The sequence below is a fragment of the Pteropus medius genome, unplaced genomic scaffold (genome assembly GCF_902729225.1).
Source record: "Pteropus medius unplaced genomic scaffold, Ma_sr-lr_union100, whole genome shotgun sequence".
NCBI classification, from domain to species: domain Eukaryota; kingdom Metazoa; phylum Chordata; class Mammalia; order Chiroptera; family Pteropodidae; genus Pteropus; species Pteropus medius.
The window spans coordinates 28772020-28787560 of record NW_024354502.1 but is presented as its reverse complement, the minus strand read 5'-3'; the positions used below and the strand labels follow the sequence as shown (position 1 = coordinate 28787560).

The 15541-nt window shown below is 33.7% G+C and overlaps 1 protein-coding gene across 1 annotated transcript in view; it reads right to left on the bottom strand.

Moving 5' to 3' along the window:
• LOC120595419 (disintegrin and metalloproteinase domain-containing protein 32-like) overlaps positions 1-15541 on the bottom strand; it is a 168961-nt gene that overhangs the window by 13688 nt on the left and 139732 nt on the right. The window contains exons 20-22 of the mRNA XM_039853518.1: positions 13410-13442; positions 7391-7429; positions 4506-4544 (exon numbers count right to left, since the gene is read on the bottom strand). Of these exons, the coding sequence (XP_039709452.1) occupies positions 4506-4544; positions 7391-7429; positions 13410-13442 (111 nt within the window). The remainder of the gene's footprint in view (positions 1-4505; positions 4545-7390; positions 7430-13409; positions 13443-15541) is intronic.

Here is a 15541-nt window from a genome sequence, read left to right as displayed (position 1 = left end):
GTGTACATGGAACAGTCACCAAAATAGACTATAGGCTGAATCATAAGCAAAACAATAATTTCAAAGGATTGAAATCATGTAAGTATGTTCTCTGACCATGACTTAATTAACTAGAAATCAATAAGAAATGATTAAACTGAAAGTTTCTAAATATTTAGAAATTAAACAACATACTAAGTAACCCATAATTCAGAGATCAAGAAAAAAATCAGAAAATATTTTGATCTGAAGAATAATGAAAATAGAACATATTAAAATTTGTGAAATGAAGCTAAAGGAGTACATACAGAAAATTTATACCTTTAAATACATTAGAAAAGGTTTAAAATCAATTATCTAAACTTTCACCTCCAGAAGCTAGGTAAAGAGCAAAATTTTAAAAGGCAGAAACCAGTGAAATAGAAAACAGAGATGCAATAGAGAAACATGAAGTCAAATGTATAAAGAGAGTAGGTTAATTATATGGAAAAAAATCTTATCAAGACTGATTGGAAGCAGTATAAGTATCACCATGATCAGGAATGAAAGAAGGGCCACAACTATAGACTCTATAAACAATAAAAATGTTATTATGAAAAACCTTATGCCAAAATATTGACCATTAAATGAAATGGATAAATTCCTTTAAGATTACAGTATCTTTAAAAACTATAAAAAGATAAATGGAAAATCTGAATAGTCCTTTATCTGTTAAAAAAAAACTGAATCCATAATTTAAAATCTTCCCACAAATAAAACTCCAGCTTCATTGGTGAAGTTTGCCAAATATTTAATTGAAAAACTAAACAATTTTATACAAACTCTTAAACATAAAAAAATAGAGAGAACTTTTTCCTAACTCAGTTTATCAATCCTGATACCAAACTCTGATGAGAGATTAATCTTTGCCCCTGAGACCCAAGCCCAAACTCCTTGAGTCTTTCTGTCTTCTGGGATTCACCCGGCAGGTCAACCAGTAGAGGGGCAAGAAAAAGATGGTTGGTAGAGCAAGAGGCCTGGATGTTAAAGTACAGCCTCCAAAGCAAACCAGCCTCCCTCAGAAGCCTGGTTTGGAGTTGTGGGGAGAGTGAGGTAGGCAAATGTCTGGATTTACTGAGACTAGCATGCAGCCAGCCAAGTCCCGTGAGAAGGACCAGGAGGAGGACCATGGCCCACCACCTAGAGTCCTTCCTGAGTAAGTGCATTTGGTGCAAATCACTAGCATCTGGGGCTCCAGGGAGTAAACCCAAGTGGGTGGTGGGAGAGCTGCAGAGAATAGCTCAGGGAGCTAGGAGGGGATGGAAACATCAGAGTTGAGGTGACTGTCTTCGATTAAGGGCCCTAAAGTGGCAGAAGAGCAGCCTCAGGGGCAGAGAACGAGAGAAAAACAGACACGCATGCAAATTGGTTCACACTCAGTTTATTGTTTCCTTCAGCCATGACCAGGAGAAGAAAGAAGGAATTTTCATTTCTCAGTGAGATACTCAGTATTATCCATTGCCTTCTGAAGGAATTACTAGTTACTGTGAAAGAGAACAAAGATATACATTCTTAAGGTACTGATAGCAGATAGTGAATAAATTCCCTTCCACTGCAAAACATATAGTTGGGGTACTGTGAAGCAAAAATTCATAGGGCAGAAAAAAGGAATTCTAGAAAGAATTTTTACAATTTCGCTTGTGATATTATTTGACTGTAACTTACTTATTCTACAAGTTTTTGTGATATTTGAGGAAACATCATTTAATTAGAAGTACTTGCAAATGAGAAAATCTAACATTTTTTTCTACATACAATGAAATGTTCATAAATATAACAATTAAGTTACCTTTGCACTTTTTTAGAAATTTAAATACATGTTAATTTTACTTTTTCCATATCTTGGAGCCAATCATTTTTAATTTTTCAGGTTATAAACAGTGTTTTTGGTACTTCGAAATGCATAGGCCTTAGTCATTGTGCCTACTGTGCCTAATGGATAAAGTGATCCTGATTATGAATATGTTTTATAGATTAATTTACAAATATCATATCTTATTAGATTCAAATCTTTAATTCAATTTTGTCTACAAGAGCAAGTTCCCAACAAATTTGAGATCTTTACTAAACTGAGGAAAAAACACTAAGTGATTTAAATACCCATTAAAATAAATAAATAAATAAATACATGCATACATACATACATACATACATATATACCCATTAATAACAAGATTAGTAAAGATTAATAAATTATTTTTGGTGTAGTACTTTATCAATTCATCTACCTAATAAATACTAAGAAATTAATTGTGGATTGTGAATTTCATTTTAATTTCAAACATTTCTTTTAAGAGACACCTCTTAATGTACTTACCAACTGTTTTATGTTTGGGTGCTTTCTTGTGATTTGGATCTAAATTTTAAAAAATAATAATGCTATTGGTTTGATACAATTTGACAAAGTTATGTTATAATTTTTGACAGTTTCTTCCTCTTTCTTTTGGTAAAAGAGAAATACCTGCCAAATTTCCATTTTTATACTAATTATTAGCAAAAGTCAAAATCAAATTCTTGGGCCTCTTTCTTATTTTTATATACAAAGATATCTTATCTGATACCCCAACAAAAAGAATGAGAAAGAAAAAGAATAAATTGAAGACAAATTAAATGAGGTTAATTGACAGAGAATATAGACAGTAAAATTAGTGAGAGAATTCAGTGATATAGTAGTATAATTTTACCCTTCCTTACTTCTATTTTTAATATATTCAAACTTATAGATTTCTCTTACTACTCTGATCACAAAGCACCCCTACTTCATATAGTTAATTCTCCTCCAAACCAATAAAAGAACTTGTATATCTAGACTTCTCAATCTACTGACATGTACAACCCATTAGATTTCTGGCTTTTAAAAAATTATTGTTTTGGTAGTGTTTAACCAATAAATTGGTTCTACCAACATCTCCCATTGTCTTTCCAATTTAAAAAATATATACATTTGAAACCTATACAATTTTATTAACAAATGTCACCCCAATAAATTTAATTTAAAAATACTAAAAATAAAAATTTTAAAATAATAAGGAAGAAAAAGAAAATACAATGGGTGCTATAACAATAAAGCATAGCAACCAGGTCTGCCTAGCTTATTATTTATTTATTAAATAAATAAATAATCCAAGAATCTTTTTCTGGTATATGCTAAACACAAACTTGACTAATGGGTTAACATTCCAAATTATATTCTTTGAATGCAATATATGTTGTTCTATAGATGATGTTCTCAACTATCCCTCAATCTAGTTGAATACCATTTCTAGAAGATGATTATGTGAATGATACATGCTATCCTGAGAGATAATGTAAGAGGACAATTAGAATAGTTTTAACATTAATTATGTGTGTATGTGAAGTTCAAGAGTAATCACTGATTCATTAAACAAGTATTTTTTGAGCATTTCTTCTGCTGGTGCTAACTATAAATTGGTTAGCAAAATACACATGGCCATTACCTTCAAGTGATTTCAGAGTATATAGGGAAAGTAATGCCTCTATGTAGGCATAAGTTTGGAAGAATTACAGTGTTTCAGCACTATATCACAAATCTTTTGGTAATGGTAACAGAGAATAGATACAACGAAGAAAATCAGCTTTTTATCTTCATACTTAGTTTGGAGAAGGTAACTAATGTCTCTAAAGAAGTAACTATGTTAGGAGACACCCAAAAACAACAGAGAGCATAAAGGATATAGAAATGACATAGCTTCTCTATTGGAAGGGCTGACTTTATCAGGGAGGATAGAAACTACATAATGTTGTAGCACAGCCTGAAAACGTAGCCTGTGGATATAAAGAATATTCTGGAAATCCAGTAGATTGACTATTACTAAAAGAGGATATTTTAAGGAAAAATGCCAGACATTTTACTTATTTTTTAGTTACAAAAAATAAGTAAATAAACTCTACAAGGGAGAAAGGAAGGTAAGCAAATCAGTAAATACTTGATGACTTCAGAAGGATCACAAGGCCACAATTGTGGAGCACTGGAAACTAAAATTCAGAAAACCCTTGCTAACACAATTGTGGGCTGTTGAGGAGGTGTGGGAAATGTAGAATTTTTAGTGTGTTCATGATACTGATTCTTAGATAAACCCTTCCTAAGTGGAATAATCAATTACTTAGTTGTTCATATTGAGTTTTTGGGTATAAACAAAAAACAAAAAAGTAATATTTCCTTTTGTGTATCCCATCACAAGGATGCAAAAATGTCCTGCTTGTGAATGTTTCACAAAACAGTTATAAATATCTTCTCTTATTAGATTTAGCTAGTCTTTCCTATGTATCTAAAGAGTAGGAAATCAATACAAATTTAGTCAACTGAAGAAAAAAGATTGAGTTAATTAATATTTAATGGGAAATATTTATAAGTGTTTTTAATGCAGAACTATTAACTGTGGCTGCTCAAAAAATATTAAGCAATTATTTGTTCATTCTAATTTCCAACATATACTTATTTATAAGAAACACTCTAAGTTACTTACCTGTTAGTATATGTTTGGGCACTACTTTCTGACTTGGATCTAATAAAAATAAAAATAAAAATAATGTCTAAAAGTTAATACTAAGAAACTTGCCTACTTTAAGAATGAATATCAGGCCATTTTATACTAAAACTAATTCTTTTAACACCTGAGGCATGCAATTAAGTAGCACTCTTATTTACCCAACATCAAGTATAACATTCAGTGCAAAATTTAAATCCTCCAGTAGGGAAAAGTATCAAGATAGCAAACATATATTTTTTTTTTTTATCTTTTCTAAGCACAGTATATAAGTTTGATTCTGAATGCCTAAATTTGGCCTTCAGTTCCAAGCTATCTTTTTATTTGTTGATATGTAAATAGCCATATATTGCAAATTAAAATTCACATTTACCTCTGGGCAATATAGCAGACTGAACTGACAGGAAAACTTCCCCTTTCTTTCAACAGAAAAGCTGAAGAAAATAGCACAAAAATATAATATATAACTGAGAAAGAGAGCCCGAAAAGGCTTTTCCTTCCGTCAGTAAAATATGATAAACTACAAGTTCAGAGGGAAAATAGGAGGAAAAACTGAATGACTATAAGAGAATCTACTTACACCCTAAGGGATATTGTTTTAATAACCCTAGCTTGGAAGGAGTTGATTGCACAGATACTTAGATGTTAGAAAGCTAGAACAAAGCCCAAGCCTGGTAGTCTTGAATGGGGATAATAAAAACTAAGGTAACTAGGAATTCAACAAATTGTTTCAGCCATATAGATGGAAAAGAATCACCAAGAGATGCAGAACTCCAGGCCTGCACCATGTATAGGGGCAGAACCTCAATTCATCAATTACACTACCCCAAAAACTTAAACTATCAAGCATAGAAAATGTTAAAACATTCATGTCCCCAAGGTAGGCAAACCAGAAACACTCCCCTCTTCCTAATGTATGCTTCTACAAATCAGGGCATGCAGAATCCCTATAAGAACAATCATCACCCCTGAAGATGAGCTTACAAGTCTAAATTATAAAATACCATGTGTTAAATGCCCACAGCAACAGCACAGCAGAAAAATTCACACAATATGATCAACGGATAATATGAAAACCTTTAATAGAAATGTTTAGGATCTTCATAGAGATCAAGTTAGAAATTAGGCAAGAAAAGGATAGCTGTTAAGAGAATGAGTGATTTGGAAACTCATATGAGAATATCAACGTCACGCAGAGAGCTGAAAAAGCATAATGTATGAACATTCAAGTTAAGAAACATGGAGGTTAAAGTGAGAAGACTCTCTCAAGTACAGTCCCTTTAGATGGAGGAAAAAAAAAGAATGGGGAAGAGTAAATAATTGAAGAGATGATGACTGAAATTTTTCCAGAATGAATGACCTGAGTGATGATATTGAAAGACTATATTGAATCTAGAGCTAAATAAGTAAAAAAAAGTTCTATCAGAAAATATCATAATAAAATAATAAAATATTTAGGACAAAGAGGAAACCTGAAAAGCTATTTAGGGAAAATGAAAGGTAATAAAAAGTCAAAAAAATAACGAATGTTGGCAAAAATGTGAAGAAAAGAGAGTACTTGTGCACTGTTAGTGGGACAGCAAACTAGTACAACCCCTATGGAAAACAGTATGGAAATTCCTCATAAACTAAAAATAGATATACCATATGACCTAACAATTCCACCTCTGAGTATTTATTCAAAGAAAATTAGAACACTAATTCAAAAAGATATATGCACCCCTATATTCACTACAGCATTACTTAACGATAGGCAAGATATGAAAGCAAACTAGTAAAATAAGTCAGGCAGAAAAAGACAAGTGCCATATGGTTTCACTTATATGTGGAAAATAAAAAATAGAAAAAAAAAAGAGCAAACAAAATAAAACAAAAACAGACTTGTAAAAACAGAGGCCAATGGGATGGTTACCAGAAAAGAGGAATGGGGCTTGGGTGAAAAGGCGAAAAGGAATATAGTCAATAATATTGTGATAAGTTTGCAAGGTGACAGATGATTACTAGAATTAGTGGGGTGATCACATTGTAAGGTATAAAAATGTCAAAGCACTATATTGTACACCTGAAACTAATATAACCAATACTGAATGTATTCTGGATGAAGAGGAAGGCCTCTTCTGGAATCAGAGAAATTATACAACTTCGTTGTGCAGCCTAGAAAGTTTACTCTATGGAGTTGGATGTCTCCGAGGATAGTAGTGGACTTTGGAAGAACCTGTAGGTATAACACTAACCCCCTATACAAGTAAATAAAGACTTTACAAGTCAGAGATTTTATATCTGCAGAAGGACTCCAAACCCAAAACTGTTGGATATGGGAAACTGAATACTTATTGTATTATTATACAAAGATATCCACCTTTTGGGTAATGAAGGGGGATCTAATTAAAACTACTTTGAAATACTGAGAGCCTATGGAAGATGTAAAATTATTGTTTCCTTATGATGTTTTCCTTCGGCAAATTTTTCCTAAGTGACCACAGTAAGCAAGCATTCACTGAGTCATTCATGAGCGTACATATTGAGTTTCTAGTTGTAGAGTATCCAAATAAAAAAGTAAACTTCCCCATTTATGAGTTAACTCCATAAACATTACACATCATTTATTTCTAGTTTATTCTTTTTCAAGAATAAAATCCCAATATAGAGTAACAACTTGAAGGAAAGAAGACATTGATTTATTTAGATGAATACTAGTTACCAGATTGGCACTAATAGGTTATTTTTTGGTGTAGTACCTTACCAACTTTTGCTGCTTAATTAATATTTAGCAATTAATTGTTGACTATCAATTTGTTCATCTTATTTTTTTATCTTATTTTTTAACACATACTTATTTTTAAAAATATCTCTGATTTACTTACCTGACAGTATCTGTGTAGCTGCTGCTTTCTGATCTGGATCTAAATGAGAATGAAAATAATGTTTCTAAATTAATGCTAAAAAAAAAGTTTCTTCATAACAAATTAAAGTCAGATCATTTTATAATTTTCATCAACTCTTTTATACCACTAACTACCAATGATGAATAATTTGAAACGATTACTAAATTAGGGTAAGTACATTCCTTTTTATACATACACCATGAGCATAAAGAATATAAATTTCAAATCCCCAACTAGAGAGAGGAATAAGTAAACAGATTTGCTTTTCTCCTTATCACTTCCCAGGACAGAATACATGCTTGATTTTGAGTCTGATTCTAGCCTTCAGGTTCCAATCTAATATTTTACCCACCAATTTTACATAATCAGACAGACTGGGCTCACAGGGCTCTTTCCCTTCCTATCCCAGACATAGAGAAATGGTGGGGAAAAAATAACACAAAATACAAGCCAAAATTTAAAGAAAGGGACATTTCTAATGAGAATTTGAAAAAAAGAGGAAATTGAAAACACAAAAGATAAATAGTAACCAAAGCTAAATTTCCTCAAAAGTGCATAAATCATTTGTACATATCAGCTTATAATGAGTTGAGACCTCCTAGAAAGTTGGAACTGACTTCCCTAACCCAGGAAGCCATGAAAGGTCATACCATCCATGAAATGGGGATACTAAAAGCTGCTACCATTTGTCTTTGAGATGTGGCAGGTAAATTTCTTTAGAAATATAGATGGAAAAGGATCACCTGGAGACACAGAACCCTAAGTGCTTAAAATGGTTTAAAGATATGGAAGACAAAAATATCACATAGAGAACAAAGAACCTTAAGTCTCTGAAGAGTATAGGTTCAGGATGACAATGCATGTTTCCTTTGAATTCTAGATCTCCAGGTGAAACAAGTACAATAAAAATTGATGACTTAAGAAAACAGAATATGAAATAATTTCCACGAAGAGAATTCTACAAAGCAGATGTACAGAATCCTCATGAGACAATCGTTACTACCTAAGATGGCCTTACAATCGAATTATTAAGCCACTAAGAGGTAATGTCCACAGCCAGAACTAAAAAATTCCTACAGCAAGAATTATAGGTAAAAGAAAAACTTTAAGAAAAAAAAAAGAATGTTTAGGATTTCCATAGAAATCAATTAGGGAACAGAATACATTAAACAAGAAATGACAAAACTGAAAAAAAAAAAGAATTGCTGATTTTTAAATTGTTTAGGAAATCACTCAGGACACTAGGTAAACAGAAAGATAATATATAAAAGACTAGCGAAGAAACACTAAGAAATACAGACATAGAAAATTTAGAATGGAGAGACTCGATATTTAAAGAGAAAAAGTCTAGAACTTTTCCAAATCGAAGAAAGGCATGAGCATTCACACTGAAAGAAAATACTGAGTCCAGTTCATGAGTTAAAAAAAAAAAAGTCTCTCTTATATCATGGGAGGAGAAACATGGCAGAGTGAGAGACATCCTCAGATCTCTCCCCTTGAATCAACAATAAGTTGTATATCTAAAACCAAACAAAAACACCCAAACTGCACACCAGCACATCTGAGTGTGGGATCTGCGCACAAGAGCTACCACACGTCAGAACCCCAGGTGTCGGGCGGTGAACCGAGAAAAACAAAGAAGCTACCTTTCATTGTCCCCAGGGCTCCCTGTAGGAGGAGGGGGAGAGGAGAAGGACAGCAAGTTCCCAGAACAGCCCTGCCTGGAAAAGCTGTGAGCTCCATGTGGCCAGCAGCAGTGCCCAGTCATCAGGGCAGAAGGCAGAGAAACAGAGACAGCAGAAAAGCAGGGACGGCAAATAAACAACAGCTGATTATTACTGGCCCCAGTTGCAAAACCAAGGCTGAGCCACAGCCCACAACTCCCAACCCAGAGGGCCCCTCAGAGTGGTGATACACTCTGAGACCGATCACCACAGAGCCCCAGGGAATCTGAGCAAACGCTGCCGAGATTGTCGCTGACACTGAAGGGAACTGAAACTGAGGGTAGCAAGCATGATTAAATATCTACAAGAAAATTAAAAGGCAGTAATAAGGCTTTATATAAAGCAGGAATTCAAGAGGCTTAGACGCCACCTACTGGGAACCAAAAAAAAGTACCTTCTCTGCAGCAGAGATCAAGAGATAGATAGAAACGAATGATAATGATAGTACAACATATCAAAACTTTTGGGACACGGCAAAAGCAGTCATAAGAGGGAAGTTCATATCATTACAGGCCTATCTTCAAAAACAAGAACGAGCCCAAATAAGCAACCTAATGTTTCATGTTAAAAAACTAGAAAAGGAAAAACAAATGGAGGCCTAAAGGCAGCAGAAGGAAAGAAATAATCAAAATTAGAGCAAAATAAATTAAACTAAAAACAAACAAACAAAACAGAAAAAATAAATGCAACAAAAAGCTGCTTCTTTGAAAAGGTTAATAAAATAGACAAATCCCTGGCTAGACACACTCAAGAAAAAAGAGAAAGGACACAATAAACAAAATCAGGGATGAAAGAGGGGAAATTACTACTGATATCACAGAAATACAAAGGATCATGCAAAAATACTATAAAAAAGTATATAACACCAAAATTAATAACCTAGAAGAAATGGAACAGTACTTAGAAAAATACAACCTTCCTAGACTGAAGCAAGAAGATCTGGAAAATCTAAATAGACCGATCAGCAGTATGGAAACTGAAACAATCATCAAAAACCTACCAAAAACTAAAAGTCCAGGACCTGAAGGCTTCACCAGTAAATTCTACCAAACATTCAAAGAAGATTTAATACCTATTCTCCTCAAACCCTTCCAAAAAACGAAGAGGAGGCAATACTTCTCAATTCATTTTATGAGGCCAATATTACTCTGATACCAAAACCTAGTAAAGATAACGCAAAAAAAAAAAAAAGAGAAAACTACAGACCATACAAACCATATCTCTCATGAACACAGATGCAAAAATTCTAAATAAGATACTAGCGAACCAAATAGAGCAACATATTAAAAAGATTATACAATCAAGTGGGCTTCGTCCCAGGGTCACAGGGATAGTTCGAGATACACAAATCGATCCACGTGATACTCCACATAAACAAGTTAAAAAATAAGAATCATATGATCATATCAATAGATGCAGGAAAAGCATGTGACAAGATACAGCATCCATTTAAGATCAAAACACTTAACAAAGTCAGCATAGAAGGAAAGTACCTTAACATAATAAAGGCCATATATGACAAGCTCTCAGCCAACATTATACTTAATGGTATAAACTAAAAATCTTCCCTCTAACATCAAGAACAAGGCAAGGCTGTCCACTATCGCCACTCTTATTCGAAATAACATTGGAGGTCCTAGAGAATGCAATCAGACAAGAGAAAGATAAAAGGCATCCAAATAGGAAACAAAGAAGTCAAACTGTCACTATTTGCAGATGACATGATTCTCTATATAGAAAATCCTAGACTCCACAAGAACACGACTAGAAACAATAAGCAAATACAGTAAAGTCTCTGGATACAAAATCAACGTTCAAAAATCCGTAGCATTCCTATACTCTAATAATGAAGTGTCAAAAAAGAAGTGGAAAAAATAATTCCTTTTGCAATTGCAACAAAAAGAATAAAATACCTAGGAATAAATTTAATGAAACATGTTAAGGACCTATGTAATGAAAACTATAAGACCTTATTAAAAGAAATCGAGGAAGATACAACGAAATGGAAAGACATTCTGTGTTCTTAGTTTGGAAGAATCAACATAGTTAAAACAACCATATCACCTAAAGCATTATACAGATTTAATGCAATCTCCATCAAATCCCATCTACATTTTTTAAAGAACTAGAACGAAAAATCATCAGATTTGTATGGAAGCACAAAAGACCCCAAAATGCCAAAGTCATCCTGAGAAAAAAGGAACAAGACTGGAGGCATCACTCTGCCCAACTTCAAATTACACTACAAAGTGAGAGTAATTAAAACAGCATGATATTGGCAGCAAAACAGACACATGGACCAGTGGAACAGAATCGAGAGTCCAGAAGGAAACCCATATTTATATGGGCAAATAATTTTCGACAAAGAACCCAAAATCACGCAAAGGAGAAAGGAAAGCCTCTTCGATAAATGGTGCTGGGAAAACTAGAAGGCCACCTGCAAAAGAATGAAACTAGACTGTTGTCTATCACTGCACACCAAAATTAACTCAAAATGGATTAAAGAGCTGAAAAAAGAACCTGAAACAATAAAATGCATAGAATAAAACATAAGAACTAAACTCAAGGACCTTGGACTTAAAGAGGATTTTATGGATTTGACCTCAAAGGCAAGGCAAGTAAAAGCAAAAATAAATGAATGGGACTACATCAAACTAAAAAGCTTCTGTTCAGCAAAAGAAATCATCAACAAGGTAAAAAGACAATCATCCAATAAGGGCCTAATATCCAAAGTATACAAAGAACTCATACGACTCAATAACAACAAAAAGCAAACGATCCAATCAAGAAATGGGCAAAGGACCTGAACTGATACTTCTCCTTAGAGGACATACAAATGGCCAACAAATATATGAAAAGATGCTCAACTTCATTAGCTATTAGGGAAATGCAAACAAGAACCACGATGAGATAAAACCACCTCACACCTGTTAGAATAGCTATCAACAGGACAAGTAATAACAAATGTTGGAGAGGATGTAGAGAAAAAAGAACCCTCATACACTGCAGGTGGGACTGCAAATTGGTACAGCCACTATAGAAAACAGTATGGAGGTTCCTCAGAAAACTAAGAATTGATCTACCATATGATCCAGCAATCCCTCTACTAGGTATCTACCCCAAAGACTTGAAAACCCATATGAGAAAAGATATTTGCACACTGATATTCATAGCAGCACTATTTACAGTGGCCAGGATTCACCATTATAGAGGTCGAAATATCACCATTTACTGGGGTTTGGAAGAAGTTGACTCCAACCCTCATGCATGACTTTCAGGGGTTCAAGACTTCAGTGGAGAAAGTAACTGCAGATGTAGCAGAAATAGCAAGAGAACTAGAATTTGAAGTGGAGCCTGAAGATGTGACTGAATTGCTACAATCTCATGATAAAACTTAAAGGGATGAGGAGTTGCTTCTTATGGATGATCAAAGAAAGTGGTTTCTTGAGATGGAATTTACTTCTGACAAAGAGGCTGGCGAAGATTGTTGAAATGACAACAATGGATGTAGAATATTATATAAACTTAGTTGAAAAAACAGAGGCAGAGTTTGAAAACACTGACTACAATTTTGAAAGAAGTTCTGCTGTGGGTAAAATGTCAGCAAACAGCATCGCACGCTACAGAAAAATTGTTCATGAAAAGAAGGTCAATTGATGCAGCAAATTTCACTGGTGTCTTAAGAAATTGCCACACCCACTCCAGCCTTCAGTAACCATCACCCTGATTAGTCAGCAGCCATCAAAAAGACTCCCCACCAGCAAAAAGATCATGACTCATTGAAGGCTCAAATGATGGTTAGCATTTTTTAGCAATAAAGTATTTTTTAATTAACGCACATTGTTTTCATAAATATAGTGCTATCGCACACTTAATAGACTATAACAGAGTATAAACATAACTTTTATATGCACAGGGAAAATAAAAAATTCATGTGACTCACATTATTACAATATTTGCTTTACTGTGGTGGTCTGAAACCAAACCTGAAATATCTCCACAGTATACATATACATCCTTTTCCTTTACTAATTATACATATTCTATCTTATATTAGAGTCAGCTATTTTATTCCTTATTTCTTCAGAGTAGATTTCCAAACAAATAAAAAAATAATTTACTAGAAAGTAAATTTTTATAGATTAGTAGCCTGGTTTTCAGTACATTATTTTACCAATCGCAGCAGTTCAAATAATATCTAGAAATTAATTGTGAATTATTAAGTCATTCTTAATTTTCAACATATATTTTAAGAAACCTTCTAATTTGCTTACCTTGTGGTATATGTGTGACTGCTGCCTTCTGATCTGAATGTAAAAAAAAAAAAAGAAAAGAATATTTCAAGTTAGTCCTAAGAAAGCTTGCCTACTGCATGAATAAAAGTCAGGCCATTTCATAAGCAGTATTATCTCTTTTACAAGACTGATTATCAATAAAGAAAATAACATCAAAGGTCACTGAACAAAGATGCCAATAAATAACATTCTTTTTTACCCATATACCTCATCTATGAAGAGTACAAATTTCAAATCCGACAATGAGAAGAGTATTAAAAAGACATGGATTTCTTTTTTGCTTATCACTTCTGAACACAAAATATATATTTGACCCTAGATGCCTGATTCTGATCTTCATAGCCCAACTTTTACTTTTTATTCACTGATAAAGAAATGCTACATTTCATAAATTAAAACTCCTACTGACTTCTAGACAATCTGGCAGAGTGGGCTGGTGGGACAATTTCCCCCTTTTCATTTCTCACATAGAGAAATGCTAATATAAATAATACACACATTTAATATGTAGCTGAAGTTAGTAACAAAAAAAGACTTTTTTGATGCTAGTAAAAATAAAGAAACAGAGTTGAAGGGGTAAACAGGAGCTAAAATTGAATATCTGAAAGGGTATCTAAGCCAGTGATACACCTTTGAGGCTAAGATTTAATAAGCCGTCCTGTGAAGGAGTTCTGGTCCAAGGCCTTTGCATGTAGGGAAACTATAAGTGAGCTCTTTACCTGAACATGGGAGCCATGGAGCCATTAAATTTCTGACCAGTGGTCTTTGAAATGCAGCAGGAAAATGAGGATATATAGATGGGGGAAAATGCATCCGTGAGAAAAGTAGGAATCTCAAGCCTCTAAAAAGTGTACTTTCAGGACTCTCATTCACATACTACAAATTCTTTAACACAATGCATAGCAATTGTTTTAAACCCACATATATGTGTCTTCAGCACAGGGCATGCAGAATTCTCATGGGAAAATCATAGACATAGAAGTCAAAAGAGTCTATAATTACAAACCACTAGGCATTAGTGCAAACAGTCACAGCAAATCAATGAATTCACACACCAAGAAATACAACACAAATTATTACAAAAACTTTAATATAAGAATATTTAGAATCTCCATTGAGATTTTTCAAGAATAGATTCCTTAAGTCTAAAACAGAACAAAGATGGAAGAAGAATTGGTGAAATGAAAGAGTGACCTGAGGAAAAAAACAGAAAATGAAATGTAAAGATAAATATGAAAGTGAAGTTATAAATCACAAAGACATGCTTCCAAATCTGGCCAAGATAGAATAACCGGATTTACCCTTCTGCCTGAAAAAACTGAAAAGCCTGACAAAATATATGAAACAGTGGTTTTCAGACACTGAATATGTCAACACAGAATAGTGATCTCTGAGGGAAGGGAATAAAAAAGATGATATCTATATCTGACCCTTCTTACTGACTGGTGAGAGTTTCCAGACTTTAGCACAGTGAGGAAGACCCAAGCAAAGCCAGAAGTTTCCCTGAGCTAATAGAACAGGGAATCTTTGGTGGGAAAGGCAGCTAGAATTCACAGGGCAAAATAACAAAGAGGGAAAGAGCTGCACACAGAAAGCTCCTGGAATCTGTGGAGGGTCCCCTTTGAGTCTTCTGCAGAAGATTAAGTATTGAGTGCAAGTGAGGAAACTACCTGAGCCAGAGAGGGAGAAAATTGAAATGAATAAAGGGACAATCCCTTGTGCTCACATAGGGACAGAAATAGTTCATGTTCCCACAACCTCAGTTGAAAAATCTCATAATTCATGGTGTGTTGGATAGAGTTACTCAAAAGGCTATTGCCTCAGTAGTGATGACTATTCTAATGCTGCTTAACAAATCTTACAAAGCAATGGGGTTAAAACAATTGGATATTCTTAAGCACAAAAAAACAAAACAAAACAAAACACTGTATCCATACCTCTTAACCTATCCAAAACTTAATTCAAATTAGTTATAGGCCTAAATGAAAAAACAAACACTAAAACTTTTAGGGAAAAAAAATAGGAGGAAATTTTTATGAATTTTGGTTAGGCAAATATTTCCTACATACAACACCAAAATCATGATCTATAGGAGAAAAAAACTGATACGT